We start from the raw sequence: 27,160 nt of genomic DNA, 5'->3' as shown, positions 1-27,160 counted from the left end.
AGGGACATGGTCATCGTGTTGCGAGGACGATTTCTTCTTTTGTTCCCCCCATTCCTTCTCTACATCTTCTACCCAGTAGACGAAGGAACCAGAGCCACCAAAGCTTCCGAGGCTTCGAAGAGGTTTAATTCAAACATGAAGGTCCTCACGAACACCTTGCTCACTATCACCGGGTCGCAATTAGTGCATGCTACCGGTCCGAAACCATTCGCTTTCTCGTTAACGCTGGTACGCATACTCCCACCCCTTGGCCTTGACTATGGCAAGTCGAGTGCTCATGGCCTGATGCTCAAGAAGTGGACCACTCCGCCCCGCAGCATGCCACCTTCCAAGTCATATGTAATCCATTCCGACTCTTCCGACGGCCAGCGTTCGTCACAACATCGCTGTTCTTAGTCACAACTTCCATGCTTACGGTCTCCGGCTCGAACGACCTCGGAAGACTGACCATTTTCCCTCTTCTTCCTTTTCTTCTTCTTCTTCTTCTTCTTCTTCTCCTCATCTTCCTTCCGTTCTACTCTGCATCCTCCACCCAGATTCACAGTCGACGAAGGCGCCCCAAAATCATCAAAGCTTCCAAAGCTTCCAAACACCCTGCGAGCACTCCGGTCACTCCTCCGCACCCTCGAAGTCAAAATGAAGGTCCTCACATACACCTTGCTCACCATCGCCGCGGCCGCTATCGGTACATGCTACCGGCACGAGACGATCGGCTGCATCCATGACCGTGGTACGTATACCACATTTCCATCGCCTCGAACTGCTAAGTCGAATACTTACCGACTCAGAATACTGCCAGTCCGGGGCTCATTGCTGTACTCCAAAATACCAATGCCTCAGCAACGAGTGCCAGCGTACGTTGCCTTTCCCTCGTGAACTCGCTACGAGACATGCTGACATTTTTTTCCAATCAGTGACATGCGAGGACGGTGGCGTGTGGTGCCCGCCTAAAACCGGAACATGCTGCGACATCCCAGGTTACGGACCAAGCTGCGACCCACTGTGCGAATAGAGCGTCAATCTTTCGCTGCCAATGACCGGAAGAGGTGTGTGATCGTTTGTCCGGAGTGCGTTCTGGATGACATGATGATGGGAAGGACTCGGAGGATGGCTTGGCGGAGAATGTGTCCGAGATTGCAGTGCGAGAGGGAACTGTGTAATTTACTTGCCGTTTCCCCATGAGATGAGACCCGCGAGGATGCCCACATTGCCAGCTATCAACTATCACCCCGCTGTCCTATCTCTTTCATTTCTCCCCTTCTTTCAGACCACAATCCTCGATGCTTGAACCACTATTGTAAATCTGAAGAACGAACAGTCTTTGTCCACTTCGGTCCAAGAGCCGGCATTTCTTCGTTGGTTCGATCACCGATACGATGCCCATTTACGAAGAGCTTGAGCCAAGATAACATTTCGAGGCTGACAACAAGGTCGCCTCCGGCATCGAACCGCTGTGAAAACTCGCCAAACTGCCGTAAAAGGGCACTTCCTCGGTTTCAACCTCCTGAGGACGACGGCGATCAGGTTCGCCAGAGCCACTTCCGCTCGGTCTACCGTCATGATCTCGGTCGCACCTCCATTCCAGACATTGTCGACGATAGGGTATGTGGTCGCAATCGTATGAACCATCGAAGAAGGCGACATCAATATTGTAGTAGGTGATGTTTGTGAGATGCAAAGGACGAAGAACCTAGGTAGGGTAAGCGGCTTACTAAGCGCTATTGGCTCGGTTGACGTTGTTGTGATTGGACTCAAGCTGAGTGGAAGAAGACCTCTGATTGGCAGGTATATATTGTCATGCAGAGAGAATCTCAAGTGTGAGATTCTCACTTCAGCTATCTGTGTGTGGGAATGCCTTGGCACTAGTCACGTGCACTTCACTGATGGTCAGTCTGATGATCCACAACAGACGTTGCATTGCTTGGGCTGTATCTCATCGAGCAACCATTCCATTATTACTACGCACCTGCAATCAACAGCTTGGAACATCGCTCACTCTTCCATCGATACACCCTCGAGTAGCAGGCCGAGATACTGGTCTGGCTCCGAAAGTCGTACGCGAGAAGCCCCTTGGAGACTCGCGACTATCTACGAAGAGCCGCGGTGCTGTCCCGCCTCATTGTTCTCGAAGATGCTTCCAAAGGACCAGATCGCTTATCTCAGGACTCCAGAATCTTTCGCACACTACATACGAGATGGCGTCTTGTCGAGTGTCATCAGTTTGTGTCCGTCCTGAGCTGCATGGGCAACGAACCATGCCTGCACCACACCATTAAGCATCATCCGAATAGTGCAAGACGTCCGGAACTTTCTCTCCATGGCATCTTCTCATACTGCCAGTCAATATGCGAGAGGAGTCTGGAAGCCGCTAATCCGGAGCAAGCACGGTCTGATGGAGGATGTGACTCGACATGGAGGAGAACAAGCGCAACAATTGGACTGGTGGCACAGCTTTGCAGTACTCTTTCGTGGTCGTGGAGGGCAGAGAAAAATGACTTTGCTGAAAAAAGAATACAGACCGCCTCTGTACTGTTGGAGGCCCCTCGAGTGTTAGTCGTACGATGCCAGTGGTCTCTCCTACTCGTTGTGGATGCTACGCCAAGAACGTATTGCTGGCTCGAAGTGCTGCCATGGCTTGACACGACAACCAGCAACGAGTACGAGCATGATCTGGTCAGCTGGTAGGTATGCTTACCGCTAGGAAGTACTAGCTGTATCTCCAAGCTACGAGGTGAGGACGAGGTGAAGGCTTGTGTCGATTCACCTGCTCCCGGACCCCTTTCCCAGCACAAAACACCTTTCACACTTGTTACTATTGCATTCACTCACCAAAAAGCTTGGACTTGCGGGTAACTAGCTCAGCGCATACTCCCGTTTCTTCCGCTACTTCTTTTCGTTCCGTGAGGCAGATCTGCTAAACCTCTTCAACCTTTTGAGATCGCAGGAGCGCCCACTTGAGCTTGTCACAGCACATACTCAACTACTGCGCAAAGTCGATATGGCTTTACCGAGCAGCAAGAAGGACCAAGAAGGTCCCGCTCCACCACCACCCAAGAGCCTCACTGGCTACGACGAGGAGATCGAGAAGCGCAACGCACCTGTCGAGTCTGACGATCCTGTCAACTTCCGCGCTGGCCCCATGCGTAGACAAGCTCTGGCTGAAGAGGAAGAGGACCGCGTCGATGAAGATGTCGGTGAGGAAGATGAAGAAGACGCGAATGGAGGAGACGAAGATGAAATGGACGGAGAGAATATCGAGGACGAGAATGGCAGCGAGGAAAACCCTCTCGCCGACCTAAACCAGCTTGCCAACCTCCCACCTACTGGTAAGTCCACAACTTCATCACACTGAACTCCGCTCATGCGAGACAGGAATTACATGGACTCCAATTAACGGTCTAAACGCAGTTCTCCCTCAAGCCGGGCCAGTGCAGCCTCCAGCACCACCAGGTCCTCCACCAGTCGCTTCACCCGCCAGCACCGGTCCCTATCCTCGAATACCATCCTTGCTGCCCGGCGCGCCTCTACCGGTGCCAAACGCTGCTCTGGTCGCGAGGTTCGAGCCGATGATTCAGGCGCTGAAGCCAGTCCGCGTTGCACGCAATCCTCCAGTCCCAGGCGCTCCGCGGGGTGGACGTGGTGGACGTGGCGGAGGACATGTCCAAACTCGTCGAGCTCATCCACGTTCGCCGAGTTGGACCGATGCCGAGAGTCTTGTCCTTCTCAAGGTATGTCCTGCTTCTTCACCCACATGATACACGTCAGATCCGCAGAATGGATTGCGCATATGGAGTGTGCATGCTAACACATCCGACAGATTTACCAAGAATATCGCGTCAACAACGCTTTCCCCACTCACCTCGAGTATATCGCCATCCACGACGCGATCGTCTGGCCCCACATTGCGTATCCCGTGCGCACGGAGGCTTCCTTCACCCAGCAAATGGGTCTCTTCACGAGGGTTGCGCATCCCACCGGTCCTTCCACACGCGACTACAACCGCGTGCCGCAGCAGATTGCCGTCCTCGAAGCGGGGTTAGCCGGCCTGCCTCTCCCAGCCAATGGACCTCTTCGCTTCCTCCCTACACCTCGTGGCGCTGGTGGGACTATGGTTCCCCACAACATTACCCCTCTGCCACAGCCACCGGCTCCTCTCCCAGGTGAGGTTGAGTCGTCTGACGACGGAACCGACGACTTGGAGAGCGACAATGAAGACAGCGTTGGAGGAAAAGACGACTCCGACAACTCCAACGACGAGGCCGGCAATGGCGGAAAAGGTGGCTCGCGAGGCAAGCAGCCAGCGGGCGAGATCGGCGGAAAGGATACGGGCAACAAGGGGAAGCGCAAGACTTCACACGGCGAGGACGGTACTGCATCTCCTCCTCTGAAGAAAAGCAAGATCGCAGTGAAGAAAGCGCGCATGGCTGAGGAGGCCAAGCAACGCGTTGAAATGTTTGGTCCATACGTGGCTACTCCAATGGCTCAAAACTTCGAGGTTGAGGCAGAGCTCGCAGAGGATGCCAGGAAACTCAAGGAAGCCAGGAAGGCCGAGCAGGCGCAGGACAAGGACGGTCGAAAGGAGTAATTTGTTGAGAGAAACTCCTTTCATTACGACGACATGGTGGCACGAATTCGACCGTCAAACCGGCAGGATGAACAGAGATGATATGCATGATTACGAGATATGATACCCCGACAGACATGATGGATTATCAGCGACGATCAGCGATAATGACTGCATGGCGCAGAAAGGGTGGGATTTTGCGAAGACAGACGCAAGCGACCTTTGATCATGACACACTGAGGAACTTTGGGTACGGAGAACTTGTACTGTAGCTGCAGATCTGGTTGCTTTGTTCTGTTCTGAGCACAATGGAAATCATGACTGCGAACACAACTTACTACCAACGAGCAGCTTTGCAAGAGTGGGCATGGCAGAGACGGAAGGCTGAACACCTTGCGACCAATGTCATATCATGTTCCCGAGTGTATGTAGTGTTCAATGTATCTGGTGTTCAGGGCACAAGGAGACACTGCGGCACACTCCAAGCACACAGTCCAAGCACGCAGTCCAAGAACACAGTCCAAGCAAAAACTCCAAGGGGACATTACAACAAGTAGACGCCCTCGTTTCGTTCCGATTCGACTTCTGCCATCTCGTCAGCCAACTAGCACGGCCCTCAGACACGGGGTCGAACACTTACATGGATAGATGCACGAGGTCGCTTTGTTGTGGATCTTGACCATCAGGCAATGCAAGTCTGAAAGAAGTCAGTGCGCTCCAGCGACAAGCAATGAGTAGAGAATGGCAAGTCAGCATACAGGGTTATGGCCGTCGCATTTCCCTGGAACGTCGCCGCACACGCATGGGTGGCCGACGCCAGAGACTGAGCATTCGTAGACCCAGCAATCCGCACTCGCCAGTGGTAGGGCGGTGAGGAGGAGGGCCATGGTGGCAGACAGGAGGAATGATTTCATGGTGGGTGGGTGCTGATGGGTAGCTGGAGGGAGGTTGCTTTCCGGATCAGAATTGGGTTGCAGAATTGCGCGACGTGATGGAGGTGGTTGTGGGATTGTGAGTGAAGGAAAGAAGAGAAGGAGCGACGCGGCGATGTCTATATGTATCCCGCTCGGAAGATGACGATTCCTTTTTCGTTTTCATCCGTGGCCAGGGTAGCTTTTGAGGCAGTGCGGTCCCGATTCCCTAGCTAGACCAGCCGTGGCCAGGGTAGCTTTTGAGGCAGTGCGGTCCCGATTCCCTAGCTAGACCAGCCGTGGACATCGGGAATCTCGCCGGCTTTGCAGACTCCAGGGGTCTCAGTGACTAGACCATCGAACGCGGGCAAGAAATACGAGACGTCCACTCGGATGCGCGCACCTGCTGTCTCCGTGCTAGGGGGTCGGGGCATTGCAGTGCTGAACTTGATCCGCTCCGAATATGGGCTGTATTGTGTCTAGTCGAGCACAATGGGAACGAGTGCAGTCTCGTATTGTGATCTTGTGACACGGGTCATCCTCGTTTCGGTGCGATGGCGTGTGCCTCGTGCTTTGTGCTTTCCGACCATCTCCGCCACCGCACTTGACCAGACCAGACCATGTCTCTGCAGACACCACCTCATGTCGTTGCTGATCGCTGGTTTCGGTGGGCTTAGCTCGGATGAAAGACGGGAAGACTGTTGTGATTGGACTTAAGCTAAGTAGAAGAAGACCTCTAATTAGCAGGTATATATTGTTATGCAGAGAGAATCTTAAGTGTGAGATTCTTACTTTAGCTATCTATATGTAGGAATGCCTTAGTACTAGTTACGTGCACTTTACTAATAGTTAGTCTAATAATCTACAACACTCCCCTATTAGTAGCTATATTATTACGAGCTGTCTGTTACCTAAATATAGCAGGTATTTACCTACTACGTAGCTAATACTCGGCTTTAGCTTGTTAAAAAGCATCTTCTTCTAGCTTTTTTTATTCCTCTACTTTATAATCTATACCTCTTATCTATTTAGCTAATTTATTAGCTAATCTATTATCTATCCCTTATAGCTATTAATAATATAATTTATATTACTAGCTATAGCTTCTAGAAGAAGAGCAGCTTTCTCTATCCCTAGGAAAACCTTCTAGTAAGTTATTAATAAAATAAGAGCTATTAGTAGTAGAGATCTTCTATAGATCTATAAAGATAGTTCTATAGTATATTAGACTATATATTAACTTATTAGAGGAGAGATAAATAGATATTATAACAAAGTAAATATTAGGGCTTAGGGTCCCTTTTCTTTTATAGCTTGCTTTAATAACTTTATAGCTAAGCTTAATAAGGATCTCCTTACTATAGACCTTATTAATATAGTAATAGAGGAGCTATATAACCTAAGGGAGTAGGCCTTCCTAATAGAAAACTACCCTAGTTTAACAACTCCTAATCCTTAGGGATTTGTATTATACTATAACTAGACTCCTCTTAGCTAAATATTAAGCTCTAATAAGGCAGAGATAAAGTAGTAGTTAGTAATATAGTATCCTATATATATTCTCCTTAAAATCCCTTCTTCCCTAATAGAAATTAATATTCTCTTAGGCTTTAAGTTAAGATTCTAGGGGAATTAGCTTAGTCTTTTAGTAGTAGTTTTAGGGGGGCAGGCTGCAGGTTCTAGGATATACTCTAATACTTTTAGGTTTTTATAAAAAAGTTTTCCTTTAGCTAGGTGTTTTTCTTATAGTTTCTTAGATGCTTTTGTAAAGGTATATAGTTACCTCCTTTCCTTTATATAGATAAGAATAAAATAAGTGTTCTAAGTATTATACTTCTTAGTTTTGTAACAAATAAAATAGTATAATTCTAGGGAGGGAATCCTTCTTAGGTAGGAATGTAGGTATTAAGGCATAAATTTAAGAGCAATTTCCCTCTTCTTATTAAGGGCTAGTTAGTCTAGTAGTATAATTTCTAACTACAAATTAGAAGGTTATAGGTTTAATTCCTGTATTAGCCTCTCTTATATGTCTATGTTAGCTACCTAACATAGACACATAAGTATCTTTTTGCTAGATTTATAGATCTATATATTAGAGGATAGTATTTAGGGATTTTAGTTTTATTAGATAGTCTGCAAGCTGTATATCTGTCCTTACAAACTCTACCTTAATATTCCCCTTATTATATTACTTTCTATAGTAATAGTTCCTAAGAGAGATATATCTTAATCTTTTAGAGTTAGTATAGTTTTCTACAAGGCTAATAGCTAATTAATTGTCTATTTTAATAAGGATAGTAGAAATACTTTTAGCCTAAGTAAAGGGCTAGAGCTTATTAATAAGATTCCTTACCTAATTTACTTCTCTTATTGCCTTAGTAAGAGAGAGGTACTCTGCCTTAGTACTAGATAGTACTACTTCTTTCTGTAGTTAAGATCTCTAGATAACTAGGCCTCCTGCAATTTTAAAGAGCATTCCTAAGGTAGACCTAGATATACTAGGATTACTAGTAAAGTTAGAGTCTAAGAATGCTTTAATCTAAATTTGCTCCTTAGTTTTCTTATATATAAGGCACTTGTTAATTATACCTGCAATATATCTCTAGATATGTTTAGCTGCCTAAATATACAAAGGTCCTAGGTTCTAAAGGAACCTTATATAGTAGTTAACAATAAAACTAATATCTAGTCTAGTATAGTTTAATAGATATTGCAGTTCCCTAATAATCTTATTAAAGAGATTATAGTCCTCCTTTGTTTCCTTATCCTAGAGGGGTTTAAGGAGGGTGTTAAGGGGGTACTTAACACTCTTTGCATTACTAAGACTATATCCTTAAAGTTTGTCTCTAGAATAGTGTTCCTAAGAGATAGACATAGAGCTATCTTTCCTTTCCTTTAGGTAAAGTCTAAGAAAGACATTAGTATTAACAACCTTAATTATATACTTCTGCTCTAATCCCTTAATTAGCTTGTTAATCTTATAGTCTAACTATCTAAAGATCTAGAAGTTATTTATATAAAGAAGAACAAGGATGCCTTTCCTTTAAAAGAGGCAAGTATTACTAATAGTTCTTATTAGACTAAGCTTTTAGAGAGTATCTATAGTATTATAGTACTAGAGAGCAGCTGCCTGCTTAAGCCTATATAGTCCTTTCTTAATATATATAATATACTTATAAGCATCTTTTTTAAAGAGATAAGCTCCCTCTAATAGCTTAATAAAGATCTGCTTATCTAGGTTTAGATTTAGGAATGCAGTCTTAATATTAACTTATCTCCTCTTCTAGCTAAAGTTAACTAAGAGGGACAGAAGTATTCTCCCTATTATAGCTCTTAAGGTAGGAGCAAAGGTATTAATATAGTTAAGTCCCTTCCTTTATATAAATCCCCTAGCTATCTATCTAGCCTTATACTTCTCTATAGTTCTATTTAGGAGCATCTTAATCTTAAAGACCTATTTCCCTATAAGAGGGACTCTCCCCTTAGGGAGGGTGCTAATAAGTTTCTATTTAAGGCATCTTATAGATTTAAGTAACTTAGCTTCTTTAATAATAGCTTTCTCCTATTCCTTATAGTTAGATCTAGAGAGAGCTTCCTTAACTATCTTAGGATTAGACAGATTAGGATTTGTTACTTTAAGTCCTATCTTCTAGATCTTATTATAGTCTTTTCTTATAACTAATCTTTTACTTCTTAAAAGTCTAAATATGCCTAAGCTTTTAGGACTTGCTTTATTACCTAATTTCTTAGGTCTCTTAGGGCTTCTTCCTACTTTCTTCTTTCCTATAATATAAATATTTAGGAAGGGAGTTATAGTATAATCTTAGAGGTCTTCCCTTTTAGGGCAATTCTCTACTAATGCTTAATATTATAGCTATATTAATAAGGTATTAGCCTGCTCCTAGAATCCCTTAGGACTTTCTTAGAATCCTTTAGGACTTCCTATTTCCTTAGAAATATGCTCCCCCTAAGCTAGCTAGGAGGCTTCTTTATACTTAGTAGCCTTTAGCTAATTAGGCTTAGACTGCTTATATTAGTTATTCTAGGACTATATATCCTAACCTAATATTTGCTTCCCCTAAGATATTAAAAGGGAGGCTTAGTTTCTCTCTCTCTATATAGTATTAAACATATTCTCTACTTCTTAAAGATAAGAAGTAGTAAAAGGTTAGGTATCTTGCTCTTAGGCATCCTAGCCCTAATCTTAATCTTTAGTATAGATAATATAGACTTCCTGTTCTATAGTAATAGGTTATATTAGTTATAGGAAACTCTCCCCTTAGAAGTTTAGGGTAGCAGGTACTATACTATATACCTTATTCTTATTATATATTATATAAGGAGAAGTTATAATTTTGTACTAAAACCTAGCAAGGGTAGATAGTTTAAACTTCTAAACTATATAGTTAGTTAAAGTATTCTCCTAGAATCCTAGATTCTAGTATTTCTCTGCTCTAGGATAGAACTTCTATAAATTAGATCTCCCCTAATTATGCAGATATGCTCTACATCTAAATCTCCTAACCTTTATTAGATTAATATATAGAGTTCTAGCATTAAGATCTTAATTAAATTCCTAAAGAGGAATCTTATTAGTTAATAGGTATACTAGCTTATTAGTAAGGAAGATTGTATATATAACTACAAAACTCTAAAGAGGGAGAGGTAGGCTAGAGTTAATTATTATTGCTCTTGCCTTATTAAGGATAACCTTATTAAATAATTCTGCAATTCTATTCTGCTTAGGAGTATAGGGAGCTAAGAAATCCTATCTTAGTCCCTTATTCTCTGCAAATGTAATTAGATTATTATTATTAAACTCTCTTCCTTTATCTAAGAACTAGATCTTAACTATCTTTTTGTATTAGTTAAATGTCTTAGTAGTCTATTTCTTAATAATTTATGCAGCTTGTAATTTAAGCTTATAGAAGATAGCCTATCTCCTTCTTAACTTTATATTAGTAATTATAAAGATATACTTGTATCTAAAGATATCTAGTAGAAAGATTAGTCCTATAATATTAATATAGACCTTATCTAATAAGGATTAAGGTATTAGTCTTAGAGTTCTTAATACTACTCTTTGTAACCTTATAAGCTTATATAGCTTATAGTACTTAAGTGTAGATATATTAATCTGCTTAAGTCCTTAGACTTAAGTCTTTATTATACTAAGAATCTTGTTCCCTATATAGCCTAGTCTCTAGTACTATCTTATTATATTAGCCTTAGGTATAGTAAAGGCTAGATAGGATATATTCCTGTTAGTTATAAAAGTAACTTTAGTACTCCCCTTAGGGAGAGAGACAGTTGCATTCTAGAGGATTAGAATATTATAAGTAGACTAAACCTTGCCTATCTTCTTATTATTCCTTAAAATGCATAAAGATAGCTTATCTAGGTAGACCTTATACTTTAGCTAGAGAGTCTCTACTAAGATAAGGTTATAATTAGAGTTAGGAGAGTATAACATATCTTGCAAGGTAATGTTTAACTTATTCCCCTTATACTTTATTATAATCCTTATACTTCCTAAGTATATAACTATACTTTGTCTAATAGCTTAAGAGAACCTAATTAGGGTTTCTAGGGGTTTAAGGTTTAAGAACTAGGACTTGTTATTAAAGAAGTAGTATAATATATTAGAATCCTAGATAATAGTATTACTCCTTTATATTCTAGCGGTAGTAATTGCTACTCCTACAAATAAGCTATCTAAATTAGAGCCTAAGCCTGCATTAGAAAAGGAGATAGGCTTAATTACTATAGTACCCTTTCCTCCCTTCTTATTATATCTCTTGCTCTTATCTTAGGACTTCTTCTTATCCTTATTAGATCCTCCTTTTCCTTTATATACCTAGGACTTTAGGGCCTTATTAGGGTACTTCTTAAAGCAATCTGCATTTATATAGATATAATAGGTATACTTAGTATACTAATTATTATCTACTACAGTACCCCTAAATCCTCTTACTATCCTCTATATCTGTAAAGGAGGTTCCTTAATTAATAAGGTAATTAGCTCTTTAAGAGTTATATTCTTAATATAATAGGATTATCTCTAGCTTCTTAGGTATTCTAGATAGTAAAGGCCCTAGATAAAGAACAGCCTAATCTGCTTATTACTAAAGGTAAGCTTTAAGACTAGAATGTTCTTAGACCTAGAGTATTGTTCTATTATAAAGATATACTTATAATGCTACTTTTAGAAGTCCTTATAGTACTTCTAAGTATTTATTCCTTAGATCTTAATATTACTAATTCTAAGAATCCTTAGGCTATTATAAATGTTTATAGTTATAATAGGCCTATAGGTAGCTGCAATAGTATTATATAGTTCTTTAGCTATCTTCTCTATATCCCTAAAGTTAGGCCTTAGAGATTAGTTAATCCTTTTACTAATAATCCTATATGCAATTAGGTTATACTTATACTAGACTTAGAGAGGAGTTAGTCTTAGTCTACTAGTTAGAATAGGTTCTATTACTAGAGTATCCCCTCCTTCTTTTTAGGAAGGAGTTAGAGCCTAGGAGGATAAAGTAGTACTCTCCTTAGTTAGTAGAGAGGGATATCTAACTTTAATTCCTAGCTTTAGTTAGACAGGGCACTAGGGAATGTTATAAAAGATATAGCCTAATACCTTCTTGTCTATAAGGGCTGTTTTAAGCATCCTTAACTAGTCTAAGAAGTTACTTCCCTTTCTTAGGACTTTATTCTCTTTCGCAGTCTTAAACTTATTAGCCTATATTGCGGCTGTTATTATAACTAGCTCTTTCTTAGCTCGCTAGTTAACTGTCTAAATAGTATATAGTAAGGTTCTAGTAGCTGCGCTTAGAACAGACAATTCTTCCTTAAGTATGCAGTAGTTACGCTAGGCTTATAACCTATTATAATTAGATTTAAGCTAAGTAGAAGAAGACCTCTAATTAGCAGGTATATATTGTTATGCAGAGAGAATCTTAAGTATAAGATTCTTACTTTAGCTATCTGTGTGTAGGAATGCCTTGGCACTAGTCACGTGCACTTCACTAATGGTTAGTCTGATGATCCACAACAAAGACCCCGGGCCCGCAGGACGACAGCTTAGTCATCGCCTGGAATCCTGACGGGACCTCGAGAGCGGACGCCCACATTCCTCCTCTTCTCTTGCTACACCCACGATGATCCAGCCGACACTCGTCCTCGCAATGTATGAGTCCTGATCTCGAAGCTTTCGAGAGGATCATGTGATGAAGTCTTCGCAGACCGATGGGCCATCACCCGGCTCATGTCGCAAAAAAAAAACACCCCCCATCTTTGCAGAGGAAGCCATGCTTTTGGAAGAACACACTGCTCATATGATCGGCAACTTGCCCTCGATCTGATCTTGCCATTGTTCTCAGCAGTATGGGTCTACGGTCGGGCCGGTGGTATCCGTCGTGAACTCGGCGTGTGCCTGCGAGGTTGATGGATCCTGTCGAAGAGCCATGCGGCAGAAGTGGTCCCGCTCTTTTCTTCCGCATGGGCCATGATCGGAAGCTACGAGGAGTCTACTACGGGTCTTGGCTGCTTCTAACGATGAGAGTCCTGCCTCGCCCCTTGCTTTTCGACTGATGCGAGAGTCTGAGGCCCGAGGACGACGGCCTTCGAGCTTGGTCTTGCCTTGGTAGGACATGAAGACAATTCGATTGTCCGAACAGGCTCTGATCAAGGCGTCGATCATGATATGGCAAAAGTGCATACAATGATCAAAGGGCGCTCCGGTAGGCTCCGAATCCTCCTGCTGTTGAGTGAACGTTGGCTCGAACAGGCTCTCAGCTATGAGCAATGGATGTGGAGATTCCGGAGTTCGGTTGATACAGCATTCGCAATTGCGACTGGCCGTATATTTAAGCTGCAAGGTGACTATACGAGTGGATTCACTTCCTCCCACACCCTTCATCCGAAAGCACAAAACACTTATACAGTGCTTTCACTCACCGATAAAAGTGGGCCTACAGGTTACCAGCCCTTTAGCGCATGCTCCCGCCCTCGTTCCCGTTGCACGTCTCTTTTTTGTTAGAGCTCGAGGCAGAGAGTCCTTATTCTCGAACCTTTCGACACCACACCTGCGCGCTTGAATTGTCCAGAACACTTCTCGAGCCCTGCGCACGCATCAACCATGGAACCTCAAGACGATATAGAGAATTTCGAAAGCTCCCGCCCTTCTGAAACCGCTGGCGAGCTGCAGAACATCGAGCCCGAAGAAGATGCCATCAGCGCACCACTCGGCATCGCTGATAGGCTTCCCACCGACAGCGGAGAAGAGCAGAGCGCAGAAGGCGATCGCTCTGGAGAGGATTCCGATGATGAAGACCCTTTTGGCGACCTTGAGCGAGCCGTCGAGCTACCAAACAGTAAGTTCCACCGTGTGATACCTCTGCGCAGCAACCTAACGTGAAGTAGCGCCGTCCGTACCCATGCTATCCACGCTGCCCAATGCGCCACTGCCCCTGCCAGATCTAGATCTAGTTGCGGGTTACGAGGCTATGATGGCGAGACCACCGCGTGAGCCTAGGAAGCCCAAGGCCACGGGCGATGACAGTGACGGGAGCGAGGAGAAGAAGGAGAAGAAGAAGAGGACGCCCAACACGGGTGTAAAGTCGACGCCTTGGACAGATCGTGAAGATCTGATCCTTCTCAAGGTTCGTACAAGGTCACAGCTGATGCCTCCGTATCTATATCGACATCAGCGATCCCCCCCTTCGAATCAAGACCATGCTAACACGCCTACAGATCTACCGCGATTACGCGGGTAGAACTCACCTACAAATGGCCGCACTCCACAACGCAATCTACTGGCCACACGTCGCCCGCCCACAGCGCTCGGAGCACTCTGTCGTCCAGCAGATCGGTAGGTTCACGAAGATAAGCCAAATCACCGGACCGCCAACACGCGATCATTCGCGCATTCCAGCCCACATCGCCGCTGTCGAGGCGAGACTGAATGGCTTCCTCCTGCCCGCAGGCACTCCTCTCGTCTTCGTGCCCAAAGCTCGCGGCGCGGGAGGCACCATGGCTCCCCATGCTGGTGCTCAGGCTCCCGCGCAAGCCATGGGCGAGGGTGAAGGTGTCGAGAGCGAGGAGGGTGGAGGGGAAAATGACGCGGAGGGATCAAGCAACAGAGGCGACCATGGCAATGAAGAAAATACAGTGCTGTCAGGTCCGAAGTCGATCAGCGAGAAGAAGAAGGCCGTTGATGGAGCAAAGGCGACCACTCCCGCCGAGGATGCTCCCAAACCCACCGGCCCCGAACGCCCTGGAAGCGCAGCGTACGCTGCTCTGGGAATGAGGCCTGGCGAAGATGCTTACCTGGACTTCCTCGTCGCTCGCCGCAATCAGCAAGGATACCAAGCAGTCTCTCCAAACTGGCGGGATGCGGACGGTCTTCGACCTATACCTCCTGCTCCCAGTCCCTTCGGCAGCACTTCGAACGCTGATGATCCTCCACCACTGAGTCCTTCGACCAAGCGTAAGGCTACCGACGATGGCAACGAAGATATGAGTGCAGACGATGTACATGTGTCCAAGAAGGCGAAGAACCACAGTAACGATGCTCCCACGAACGCTACGGCCACCGAGTCAACCTCGACCAGGATCTCCGAAAACGTGGAGCCTACGGGCGTTGACCCATCTTCCACTCCGACTACAAGCAAGAACGATTAGCGCAAACCTCACATGGCGCAAGAAGTTCATGAAGTGGAACTTGCGGCGGACACGGAGAGGGGAATGAAGAGGCAGAAGAGGTTGGAATGGTAGCGCGGCGATTGCACTCCTTCTTGGACACGACGGCATGAACAATTTGAAAGATCGCAAAGGGCAATGAGACACCGTGTGATGTCATGACGAGCATGATTGTAATGATATGATACCCCAACAGAGATAACAGATGATCGAGAATGATCAACGACTATGATACCCAAGTATAGATCGGGAATTGAACGACTCTCATCTCCCGTAGCTTTTGTGCAAGTTACCACGATGTTCTTCCATCATCGACTCGAGTGCGCCATCCGCGAGGCCTGGTGATCTTGCCGAATTATGTCTTCTCGGCCTTTAGCGACGATCTCACGTTAATGTTCCAGCATTCTCATGGTTGCGTCGTTGCGATCTCCGCGCCACCGGGTTTATGCAACCGTGAAAATTTCCGCGAGAGCTTTTCGACAGGCTGCTTGGTTGCAAGTAAACGCAGACGGAGCATGCCGCAAGAGAGATTCTTGACCGAGCACAATGTAGCGCTTACCGATGCGTGGGCAAGGTTTCAGCATACACGTGTGCCTCAGAAAGAAGCTGAACCTCAGAGTCGAGCACTGTCGCGCTGCGTTTTGTTAGCGGACATCCGTCGACTGCAGCGTCTGAGCCATCATCACGAGTACCACTATCCGAAATCCTCGTCACTGGCAAGGTGATGTTGTGGACCGCGAACAGAATCGATTGCTTGATCGATCATTCGAAACGGATCTCACGAGTCCGCTTCGTCCTTTTTCCTCTCCCAAATCCCTGCTTTCGACCATCGAGGAGTTACCGCACAAGACGATGGCCCACCACCTCCACCACTTCTAGCGTATTACATCCAGCCATTTCATTCAATCGTTCCACCAGTTCCGGTCCACCGCGCGAGCGTGCCATGTCGAGAACCCGTCAATATCGTTCGGCTCGCTTCCGCCGCCATGCAAGAGCGGCTGTCCAAGTCTCTAGTTCGTGCACAAAGTTCCGCCACAGTGGAACCCTTCGCAGGCACAGGGCGTACCGTCGCCACAGTAGCCTACGAAAATGCACAACGTTAGCAGTTGTCTTGTCGGCCGAAAGAGCCCGGTGTACTGACTGAAGCAGTTTTTGTGGTGAGGGTGGGAGGAATCTTCGAGAGCATCGGCGCCAGGCACAGCGAAGACTTGGCCGGCGAAGAGGGTGGCCACGAGGTAGGCAAGGTGGATGGAGAACTTCATCGTTGATTTGTTGCGATGGATGCCGTGTGTGGGACGAAGTGAGGTTTAGAGTGTGTGAGGTCCGACAGGTAGGTGTTCAACCGGGCAAAGGTCCACTGGTAGGCTTTCGATCGATCGATAATAGTGTCAAGAACCAGAAACGACAGTCGAGGGAACGGCTTACTTGTGTGATTTGCTCTGACGGTGGGCGCAGTGCATCGACCGTTGTTAACCGGAAGAGTTGACGAAGTAATCCATACCTTCGATGACGGCGGTGAGCGCAGTGCAGGTGTCAGCCGGAAGAGTTGACCAGATAATCCATGCCTTCGGTGCTTCCGGTGCAAGCTCCGAGCATGTTCGACAACAAACTGCCTTTTCAACAAGCGGGGAAGTGCGAGATGCCACATTTCCGAGCCTTGCCGTGCTCTTGCGAGTTGCCACGTGTTTCGATCCAATAAGGCGTTCGCAACGTTGAGTCGTTCGGTCGACGCCTGCTGGTATCACCAGCCAACAACTCTCGCTTTGGGCTGAATTTTTGCGTGTCATTACAAAGTTGTGTACATTCTTGTGAAAGCACTCCGGGATTCTGCTTTCGATTATCGCCCGGCGCCAACTCAACACACGAATGCATTGCTCTTGCCATTGCCGAAGTTCTTGAGCAGCTCTGCGACGACATGGCGCATTGGAAAAAAGCCTGTCCTGGCTCGTTTAAAATCATCGACGGACTGCCAGGGCTCGAGGGTTGTTCCGACCACCAGCACAACCAGCATCATTGGAGCCTGGTTCGGCTTCTTTGCGAGCGGCGGAGAAGAATGGAAGGCGTCATCCTAGACAAGATCTGCTTCTCCACGAATGGCTACGTCCGGGCTCTTGCTAAGATGGTCCAGTTGGGCCTCTTGGATCTGGCACGCTGCGAAGCTGAAGCGGACGATTGGTTCGCGGAGGACAATAGAACCTATTTGTATCTGCGATCCGTCCTCATGATGGGATGTACATCGTAGACCAGCTCTAAAGTTGACTCTTCTGTCCGGGGCCTGTGTTCAGGGCCTCTTGGATCTGGCGCGCTGCGAAGCTGAAGCGGACGATTGGTTCGCGGAGGACAATAGAACCTACTTACATCGGCGATCCGTCCTCATGATGGGACGTACATCGTAGACCAGCTCTAGTGTTAAAACTTCATCGTCTCGCGTTGGCTTCGTGTGATTAATGTAACTCTCATGAATCAGGGTTTGTCGAAGGAAGACGACTCAATCTTGCGGCGAGTGGGTCCCTCCTTCGACGCCTTGCACGCCCCTTCAAATGGAAGTTCCTGCATTCTCCGTGTCGTAGTCGTTGCGATCTCCCCTTCCCAGAGCTCGCTTCTTCTCGTCCTCCATCCGAATCTTCGTAATGTAGGTGTGAAACTTTTCGCTCAGTCTCAACACTCGGCGGAAATGTCCCTCTTCCACGAAGACCAAGCCTGAGCCTGAGGGCTTCTTCTTGGCCAGACATTCGTGTTCGGCCATTGTTATCGCCGTCTGAAGAGCATTGCGGATCTCGCGGCCGTTGAGATTGATGTTCTGCACACCTTTGTCTTCCAAAACGTACTTCTTCGCATTTTCCCCAATGACGATCTTGTCTGCTCGTTCTCTCTCCAGCTTGTCGAAGAAGCTTGTCCAGACCTTACGACGTATCTCTGGAGTGAGGCTTTCGTAGCCGATGGCGACATGGATTCTGGACATGAAGGCATCATCGATCTGCCCGACGCGGTTTGTAGTCAGGAAAAGCATGCCGCGAAAGTACTCCATCCTCCGGAGGAACGCTGTCATGGACTTAGTTGATTGACGTGCATCATATTCGGATGAGCTTTACCTGACACGAGTCCATTCCTCGCGAGGCCACGATTTTTTCTCTGCTCGAGTAAAATATCTGCTTCGTCAACGAGCAGTATCGCATTCCATGCTTCAGCAAGCCTGAACCATTTCACCAGCTCAAATTCAACGCTCGTCTCGACAGTGCCTATGTCAGCGACCGTGAGAGATAGCAGGGGTCTCTCAAGCCATGCTGCAATGCTCTCTATGGCGGGTCAGCATCACGATGCTCTCGGGAGTGGACCACGTAGTCGTACCAACGGTATATGTCTTGCCAACTCCAGGTGGGCCTGCATACTCGTCAATATGGGGATGGAACGAGGACTATGGTCACGTACCATGCAGCAGAACAATCTGTCCAGCGCCCTTTCCTTCTATGAAATCGGCAGACCACGAGCGCGCTCCAACATTCTGCCGCGCAGACAGGCCTCGCAGCAGTTCCAGAGCTTCTTCATCTACAAGCGCGAGATTCTGGAGACTTTCTTCAGATGGTTTGAGCCTCCGCACATGGTCCATGTTGATCATCACTATAGACAATGTTAGTCCAGTCTGTAAGCATCTTTGCATCGAGGACTGACTCCATTGCTTGGTGCTGAGTGCAAAAGCTGGAGCCGTAGCATAGAGCAGCAGAAGCTGATGTTCGTTCAAAGTCGATGACTGATATATCTCCTTTGCTTGGTAATCGATGTTGCCGCGCGGGTCATAGCGACTGGGCTCCATGAACGGATCGCCGTAGTTATCACGGATTGGCCGACCACGGACGTCAAATCCAGGGTCAGCACGAGCGTTGCCGAATCTATCAGTCGTAGGGCGATGGACTTGTGTTGGCTGCACCGCTTCGTCGTCCCTCAAATAGATATGATCGTATGGAAGGAACTTTGGCAGGCTCTCATCCAGAATTCGAGCCAAGGGTGGCTCGCCGAGCTCCTCAGCAGCGGTGCTCCAAGCCCGCAGATGGTCGAGCACAATGTGTCCCTGGTACTGCGCGAGATCTCAGCTCTCGTGATGTTTCAGTGCGATGGAGCTCAACCTACAGGCTGACCATCAAATAGATCTGGTCCTTTATATCGTGCATGCATACTTCCCTTCTTGAGGGCATCCGCGTACAGCCTACTCCTCGCGAGAATCTGGCCCCGTTTCAACTTGTCGTCATGGGCATCCCATATGGCGACCGGACATACTGGGAGAGATTTTACTGGCTTGGGACCAGCATATCTACTCAACTTCTGAGTGGCCATCGCTCTGGCGACTCTGCTTCCGTTGGACACCAGATTCCAGCGGTTCAGGCTGAATTCGTCACCGTTGAATCCCAGCGAGTCACCTTCCGGCACAGAGTGCACAACACAAGCGAGTGTACTTTCGCTGCTGAGCAGGTAAACGTCTTGCCCTGGTTTGAACAGATACCACAGGTCGTTGAACTCGATGCATGGCTCCGGCTGCGTCAAACCCCTGATTATCGGTAGTACGCTACTTTCGAACCTCGCCCGTAGAAAGTCCCTGAGGATCGTCGTGTGGGCGTAATGGGTTTCCGAGAACTTTATGCCCGAGCTCGCGCCTGGACTGTCACTGCCGCCGCGGGGCGCAATAAGAAAGTCTTCGATCTCGTTGTAATAATGCATCAGCACTCGGAACGGCTCCTTGATCGGTCCATCCAATATCGAGCCACGGGTTGGTGAGCCCGGAAAGTGATAGATTGGAGGGTAGTACTCGATCAGCGAATGCAATACTTCTGTCACGTACGATGAAACCGACAGCTCAAAGCCTGTGTGATTGTCGTAGAGCCCAGAGACATCAATCTTTTCTTCTTTGTCAAGCTGCTTTTGGATTGAAGACTCCCCTGATTTCCATTCGGGATCGAGCGCCCTTTTGTCGAGGATGAGTGCGGGCTGAGATCGATGATTTTTGTTGAAAAGATCGGAGTTTGTGGAGCCAAATGAGAAATTGAATGGGGACGTCTGGCGATGGTACTCTGCTAACGGAGGTTTGTCGATCTCTGGAAACCCTTCCACGTAGACTCCCCATACCATTGGAGCTCTCTGGAGCTCAGAATCTTCCAAGGCTGCCTTCGTCGCACTCTTGTAGTCTTCTGCTCCGGTGGTATCTGGTAGGCCGGCCGGAACTGGGGTGGAAGGCGAGCCTTCGTGTCAAAATCAGTCCCAAACCTTGCATTGAGATATCGTTCCATGCCTTACGCACCTTTTTCGCCGGCAGTCCCGTCCGGTGCAGCCCTTCTGTCACTTTCAGTCGTTAGTACATCGTCGTCGTCGTCATCGGCATCGGCATTATTCGAGTTCATTGGATTCCGCGATGCTTCGTTTCTGTTGGCCGCGTGCGGCGAGTACGATGCTTTGGAGATATCTCTACAATCGTCTACAAACTTGCTGCCATGCAAGCTGGCCTCTTGTGGCGAGCTTTGAGAAAGGTTCTGCATGTTCGACCGTAGACTGCAACGAAACCTTTCATGAGTTTCCCTGCAGGCAGTTCCGTTACGTGGGAGCGGAAAGCTGCCGAAGCCGCCGGTTGGTAAGTTGCGGACTCGCGACACAGTTCAACGAGGCTCGCTTGATATAACAGGCTGGCGAGTCCCTCAGAGGCGGGGCAGTACTTTGTCGCCTCCAAGCGTACTCGCCCGAGGACAGACTATTAGCGATGTCGAGCGTATCTGTTCGCCTCAGCAGGCAGAGTTTACGCGATATCAAGCGCTTGAAGGCGAGCCAAACATAGGCAGTAGAGCACCACCATGAGCTTCGCTAACACGTTTGAGCAGCACGCCTGCATTGATCCCGTCAGCTCGATGATGTCGAACGTCCAGCCGCACATAACAAGATCTAAGCGATGTCGTTCATGCGAGCCACACACAATGTCCCTCGCTAATGCATTGAAGCAGCACATCTGCGGCGGATCCGTCAGCCTGCAGCGCATATGCCGTCAGCAGATGAGCTGTCGAAACATCATCTGGCTGGCCTGCGCTCTGCCGGACCCCATCGTCTTGAGTTTCACCATGCATCGATATCCCAAGGCTTCGTCAGCTCATGGACCATGGCCAAGGCGTGGTTGAAAGGGAAAATCCAAGCGTTCAGCGACCAAGAATCCCAGTCTGATCCGAAAGCCACATTGAACTCCGCGCTTGCTACCAAAATCCAGCGTGATAGAGAAGTCGAGCATGGGTCACAATTGCTAAAGAGCGAATGGCCTCTGCTTTGGGCTGATGTAGATCGCCTAATTGAGACGTAAGCTTATTCTTCTCCTGTCTTCGGACTTTCTGCTTACTTCAATTCCACAGGACAAGTGATAAGCAAGAGCAGCGATTAATAAGGCAAAGCGGCGCTCTCGCTGATGCCTGGGCAAGGTTCCAACAGAAGTTGCCTCGGGCAGAGCAAGAGAACATGCGAAACACACCTCCGAGCCTTTTCGTGCTTTGCAACGCCGTCCATGCCGCCGAAAGTCGATGGCAATCCGAACGGGACGAGAGCAGATGGGAAGCCGTCAAGAAGACTTTCGTAAAGTTGAGTCGTTCGACAGAGGACTATAGCCAATTACTGGCTGTCGTGCCTGCGAACGACAAGTACATTTCGCTCTTGACCGGATCGTTATCTGCTGTCGTGAAGGTACGTAGGAGTGTCGTGAATGCTCCCAAGAATCTGCATGTAACGTTAGACAGGCATCGATCCAGCACGAAGATATCGCTTTCGCCATCGCAGATATCCTCGAACAGCTCTGCAAAGACATGAAGTACTTGAAAAAGCAAATCATGGCCCATCCAGACGTGCAGTCAATGCAGGACGACGTGCGTGAGCTGTACATTGTCATATTCGAACTGTTGACTGAGATCTTCACCGAATGGAGCTCGTCGAGTATCAAGCGCTTCTGGAAGAGTTTCGACAAGAACGTTGCAAACAAATTGTTTGGCTCCAGAAAGGCGGCCATTGAACGATTGACCCTGGAATTGGATCGGGCCGCCGATCTAGATTCTCAGGAAAGGAACGGCCTGATGCAACAATGCATCCTCAACTTGCCGACGAAACAGGATCTCGAGGGCGTTCGATTGCAGCTCGGCGAGGACATTGTCAAGCTGTTCGTTGCGGTGGATGCGTCGGATCGATTCGCATCGACTGCAAGTTTGCCGGAATCAGCGTCGCTTGCGTTGCATAAATCGCACGAAGACCAACAGATATCCAGTGGCAAAGACACGGCTTTGAGCACGCAAAGGTTCAAGCGGCATGATGTGCTGAGGTCGATTCCATCGGGGGAGAGACTCCTTCGACATCCACTGAAAGAAGTTGAGCGTCTGCGAGACCGGGCGTCTCATCTGGAAATTGATCGCCGCATCGTTTCGCGGCTCCACGAGTGGACATCGAAGAGCAGCAAATCCAAGCTCTGAATTCGCCGAATTTCCACGCCTTCGCAGAATTCTCTCACCGCGATAGCACTAATGGTAGCGTCGGTGCGAAGCAAGTCGGCGACCATCTCGGTATTCTGCAATAGCCTGCAGCTTGGGCAAGCTCCTGAGATGCTTAGCTCGGCAATCGATATCTTGATCGCCCGGGCAGCTGCATTGCTGCCAGATGAAGGGTTTACAGATCTTGATCTTTCGCCAACGCGAATCGCTTCTGTTCTCGAGAGTGAAGCGCCGATATCACATCGAACCGCGGTGCTCGCAGACATTTTGTCGTGTGTATCGCAATCCGTTGTCTGCATTGTAGATGGAATTCGGAGGCTTGAGGATTGCTCGGATCTTGAGCACAGCCAGCAACTTCGCAATCTCATTCGGTCGACTAGGAGGAACAGCAAGAGCTGAACTACAGGACAAAGTCTGCTTTACCACGGATGGCTATGTCCAGGTCCTTGCTGAAAAGGTCCACTCGGGGTGCCTAGAATTGGCTCGTTGTGAAGCCGAAGCAGACGATCGATTTGCGGAGGACACCGCTCAATTCGGCGATCCGTACTCATGATGGGATGTCCATCAGAGACGAGCTCTGACGCTGTCTCTCCTGTCCGGGTCCGGTGTTCAAGCCCTTTGTGCCGTGATGGTCTTCAATATCGTCGCGTAGTTTAGGTGGCCTTTCCCGAGCTTGTTCGAGCTGTCTCGAGAAGGGAGCGCATTGTCTTTGAGAACGCGTCGAGTGCAGAGCCAGACTGCTATTGCGCGAGATATTTATCGGTGTACAGCTCCCGTTAGATTTGTCTGTAATGCAGAAAGCTGGACGGGTAATCGGCATCGATCGTCAGTGCCACCTTTTCTTTTCGCCTCTGCTATTTTTAGTAGCAACGAGCTCAACAGCAACGAGCTCAAATAGCAACGACTACAACGCATCGCTTGCTCACTCACCGCATCCGCTAATCTTCCTACACGCGTGTCCGTAGACGCATATGTAGCCTTAACTTATATCGCTAGTCGATCCTCAACAAGAGCGACCGAGCTATATCACCAAGAGGTTCGCCCTCAAATTTGAGCATATCCAAGATCTTCCTCGAACGAGACTAAGGTACATATCTTTATACTGCAACCAGGGATTACGAGTCCAGGTATCAAGGACCTACGAGACACAACGTCAGTTCTGGTCTCAAAAGACAGGATCCAAATCAAGGGAGACGAGATTTAAAAGACCCGAAGGAAGGAATCAAATTCTCAGGACCGACACACATTTAACACCAACGTCTCCGACGCTTCCCAAACGAGCACCAAATACCCAATCCCCTCGCCATTCCCTTCCTCCTTCAACAAAAAAACCCGCCGCCACGATGTCCGACTCCCCAACCACCCCACCCTCCTCCCAGAAACCAGTCTACGCCCCCGGCCACGCCGCATCCCACATAACAAACCACACCTGGCGCACCGCCTCAAACTCAACCCCCTACCTCCTCCCCCACCTGCACTCCCTCTCCACCCACAACCCACACCTCCACTTCCTCGACGTAGGCGCCGGCCCGGGAACCCTCACCGCCTCCATCGCAACCCACCTCCCCTCCACAGCCACCATCGTCGCAACCGACATCTCCCCCTCCGTCCTCTCCCGCGCATCAGCCCACTTCACTTCCAAAGGACTGAGTAACGCAACGACTCGCGTTGCCTCAGTCTACGATCTCGCCAGCACGTTCGGAGAACAAAGTTTCGATGTAGTTCACACACACCAAGTCCTAGTCCACCTCACCTCTCCCCTCTCCGCATTACAATCCATGCTCTCAGTCTGCAAGTCCGGCGGCACCCTCGCTCTCCGCGAAGCAGACTTGCGCATGCAATCCATCCACCCCTCCACTCCTGCACTGACCGCTTTCTTCCCCATACTGCTCAAGTACCACGCTTCGACCGGTGGTTCCGCGTCGATGGGAACCGAATTGGTGAGTTTGGCGATGGCGGCGGGTGTGCCGAGGGGGAATATCACGGCGACGATGGGGACGTGGTGTATTGCTGCGAGGGAGGATAGGGAGGCGTGGGGGTGGGCGATTGCGGCGAGGTGTAGGGAGGGTCCGATGAGGGGGAAAGCGGTGGAGGAGGGCTGGGCTGGTGAGGAGGAGATGGATGGGATGGCGCGGGCGTGGGATGAGTGGGTTGAGGCGGAGGATGGGGTTTGGGGGTTGATGAATGGGGAGGTTATTATTCGGAAGCCTTGATTAGGATATATGGGTGAGGTGAAGGGAGTTTCCTGCTTGTAAGCGGTTTGATTATTGGAGAAGTGAGGTGGAATGATTTCGCCGGCTTGATGTATTGCATGCAATGCGTGGAAAGGAAGTGTTGTAATGACCAAAGACGACTTCTTTAGCTGATTGTGTATTTTTGGCAAACTCAAGCTCCTCTTACACACAAAGACAAAAAAGAACCCACGCTAGAAACCCACTGTACAAGTCTACTAGGCTCTTCTTGATCCCAACCATTCCCTCATGCTCCCTCATGCTTGCTACTCTCTATCTCCGGAAAACACCGCCGGGCTGCTTAGGAGAGTTGGTGGGTGGCGCGGTGTAGGTGATCTTGCGGGTCTTGACGGTGGACCACTTGTATCTGTATCATTTGTTAGTTTGTGTTTGCCATTTCGCATCTCCTTGCGATGCTTGAACATGCCTCTTGACCCAAACACTCATGCCGAACAAAAGACCTCCAATAGCCATGACCTTCCATCCCATACGCTTGCGCTCGTCCATCTCGGGCTCAGCGGCCCAGTTCAAGAACTCGACAACATCTTTGGCCATCTGGGAAGCAGTGGCCGGAGTGCCATCGTCGTACTCGACCAGACCGTCGTAGAGAACACGAGCCATGGCGATACCGGTACCAGGGAAGTATGGGTTGAAGTTGAGACCCTCCTGAACGACAGCACCAGCTGGAGGCTCCTCGGGATATCCAGTCAACAGAGAGAAGATGTAGTTGCAACCACCGTGGCGGGCCTTGACGATCAAGCTGAGATCTGGTGGCAGCGCACCGTTGTTGGCAGCACGACCAGCCTCGTCATTCTTGTATGGCGATGGAACGTAGTCGGAAAGCTTGCCGGGACGCTTCTCGATTTCACCCTCGTCGTTCGGCTCGGTATCGTACTCGTTCTCCTCGGCAAGCGCCTTGGCCTCATCGACGGTCATGATGTTGCCGACCAGTGTGCGGTAAGGAATACGGCTGAGAGAATGGCATGATGCGCACACCTCACGGTAGACCTGGAAACCGCGGCGAAGACCACCGTGATCAAAAGTCTTGGTGAGCTTCTCGTGCTCCCATGGATATTGAATAGCGTGAAGTCTGCGCAAATGTATCAGTCCTGCGATCCATCATTCCTTGCTTTTGTATCATGTCCATGCTCACCCTTCCTCAGCTGGCGTCATGGCCTGTGTTGGACGTCCGAATTGGTAGTAATACCATGCGACCGAGGCGAAACCCAGGGCGGCGGAGGACGAGAGCATCGCGGTGTTCTTCCAAGATGCGGCGGATTCGGAGGAGCCTTGGGTCGAGGCATTGCGCTGGAAGAGGGGATTCGGTCAGTATTGTGGTGTCTCCCATATCCTCCCAGCATCCTCATCTCATGTTGGGTATGTCGAGAAAGTCATCGGAGGTCTGCTGGCGGAAGAGCGGAGGACTCAACATACCGTGACCGTCTTGGTGCCAGCGCTCTTTCCAGTACCCAGGGCGCGCGCCGCGCGAATGGCCGAGCGGCTCAACATGATGGAGATGGGCAGCAGTCTCAGCACTTGAGTCTGTCTACTCGGAGGTGGATTCGAAGTCGGAGGGCGGGGGGTTGGAGGGCGGTGATGTGGTGTTTCCGAGTGAAGTTGTCGCCGTCGGAGAGATGCTTTGCTTCGACTTCGTTGTCTTGGCACGGGTTGGAGAATCAGCGACATTTGATTGGGTCGGCCCTGCCGTCGCCAAACCAGGTCAAGACACTCTAAAGATCATCGACCTCACGACCTCACTCCCTCTGTTCCTAGCACATGCACCGGGGGGAAAATGGTCAGTATGAGTCCTTCATTATTGTGTCGCAGGGATTTAGGCAGCATGGTCAATTTCAGCCCATGATCTTGGACAACGAGCAGGAAGCAACGGTACGACAATCGATCTCTGCAGCTTCCTGTGGCAACTCGACCTCGGGAGGATTCGGACGAGGGCAATGGGGCCAAAAGAGCATGAAACAGCTCGTGCCATGTCTTCCGACAACTAGCAACAGGTAGGAGGTATGTACAATTAGCTTCTCGATATGAGTGCAGAATCCGCTCTTCTGCATATCTTGTCGTAGAGTGCCAGCAATCCTCCCACCGCAGCAGGACACTGCCACTCCTTGAACTCTGGGCAGTGACGTAGACCCGGCATTGCTGCATCCTTCAATAAGCGAATGCAGGAGATCTCGTCAAAGACATATATACATCGAACTATCGTCACTCGGACCGCATCACCTTGCAATCTCAATCTGCTCTTTCAAC

At 48.4% G+C, this 27,160-nt stretch overlaps 7 protein-coding genes across 7 annotated transcripts; 5 read left to right on the top strand and 2 right to left on the bottom strand.

The window, feature by feature from the left end:
- Positions 1-636: 636 nt before the first annotated feature.
- On the top strand, positions 637-4,585 carry MYCGRDRAFT_94461 (uncharacterized protein; the record flags this gene model as incomplete). The annotated part of the gene is made up of 9 exons (XM_003851112.1): positions 637-730; positions 800-854; positions 978-1,046; positions 1,482-1,602; positions 1,980-2,054; positions 2,518-2,673; positions 2,858-3,326; positions 3,409-3,728; positions 3,818-4,585. The coding sequence occupies 9 exons, from the start codon at positions 637-639 to the stop codon at positions 4,583-4,585; spliced, it is 2,127 nt and encodes a 708-aa protein (XP_003851160.1).
- Positions 4,586-13,615: 9,030 nt separating this feature from the next.
- MYCGRDRAFT_94460 (uncharacterized protein) lies at positions 13,616-15,159 on the top strand (the record flags this gene model as incomplete). Its single annotated transcript, XM_003851113.1, has 3 exons — positions 13,616-13,850; positions 13,960-14,138; positions 14,230-15,159. The coding sequence occupies 3 exons, from the start codon at positions 13,616-13,618 to the stop codon at positions 15,157-15,159; spliced, it is 1,344 nt and encodes a 447-aa protein (XP_003851161.1).
- Positions 15,160-17,782: 2,623 nt separating this feature from the next.
- Positions 17,783-18,664, bottom strand: MYCGRDRAFT_27413 (uncharacterized protein; the record flags this gene model as incomplete). Its single annotated transcript, XM_003850652.1, has 4 exons — positions 17,783-18,219; positions 18,270-18,469; positions 18,513-18,558; positions 18,607-18,664. Coding segments are annotated over 4 exons (741 nt in total), but the record flags the coding sequence as incomplete, so codon positions are not given.
- Positions 18,665-21,128: 2,464 nt separating this feature from the next.
- On the top strand, positions 21,129-22,649 carry MYCGRDRAFT_94458 (uncharacterized protein; the record flags this gene model as incomplete). The annotated part of the gene is made up of 3 exons (XM_003851114.1): positions 21,129-21,292; positions 21,552-21,876; positions 21,930-22,649. The coding sequence occupies 3 exons, from the start codon at positions 21,129-21,131 to the stop codon at positions 22,647-22,649; spliced, it is 1,209 nt and encodes a 402-aa protein (XP_003851162.1).
- Positions 22,650-22,796: 147 nt separating this feature from the next.
- Positions 22,797-23,344, top strand: MYCGRDRAFT_105193 (uncharacterized protein; the record flags this gene model as incomplete). The annotated part of the gene is made up of 1 exon (XM_003851115.1): positions 22,797-23,344. A coding segment is annotated over one exon (270 nt), but the record flags the coding sequence as incomplete, so codon positions are not given.
- Positions 23,345-24,010: 666 nt separating this feature from the next.
- On the top strand, positions 24,011-24,880 carry MYCGRDRAFT_44746 (uncharacterized protein; the record flags this gene model as incomplete). The annotated part of the gene is made up of 1 exon (XM_003851116.1): positions 24,011-24,880. The coding sequence occupies one exon, from the start codon at positions 24,011-24,013 to the stop codon at positions 24,878-24,880; it is 870 nt and encodes a 289-aa protein (XP_003851164.1).
- Positions 24,881-25,002: 122 nt separating this feature from the next.
- MYCGRDRAFT_60824 (cytochrome c1) lies at positions 25,003-26,487 on the bottom strand (the record flags this gene model as incomplete). Its single annotated transcript, XM_003850651.1, has 4 exons — positions 25,003-25,265; positions 25,326-25,988; positions 26,052-26,206; positions 26,333-26,487. 4 exons carry the CDS (start codon positions 26,405-26,407, stop codon positions 25,172-25,174), a joined length of 987 nt encoding a protein of 328 aa, XP_003850699.1.
- Positions 26,488-27,160: the final 673 nt, after the last annotated feature.

The sequence above is a fragment of the Zymoseptoria tritici genome, chromosome 7, assembly GCF_000219625.1.
Source record: "Zymoseptoria tritici IPO323 chromosome 7, whole genome shotgun sequence".
Lineage (NCBI taxonomy): Eukaryota > Fungi > Ascomycota > Dothideomycetes > Mycosphaerellales > Mycosphaerellaceae > Zymoseptoria > Zymoseptoria tritici.
This window is presented reverse-complemented; position numbering and strand designations above follow the sequence as displayed.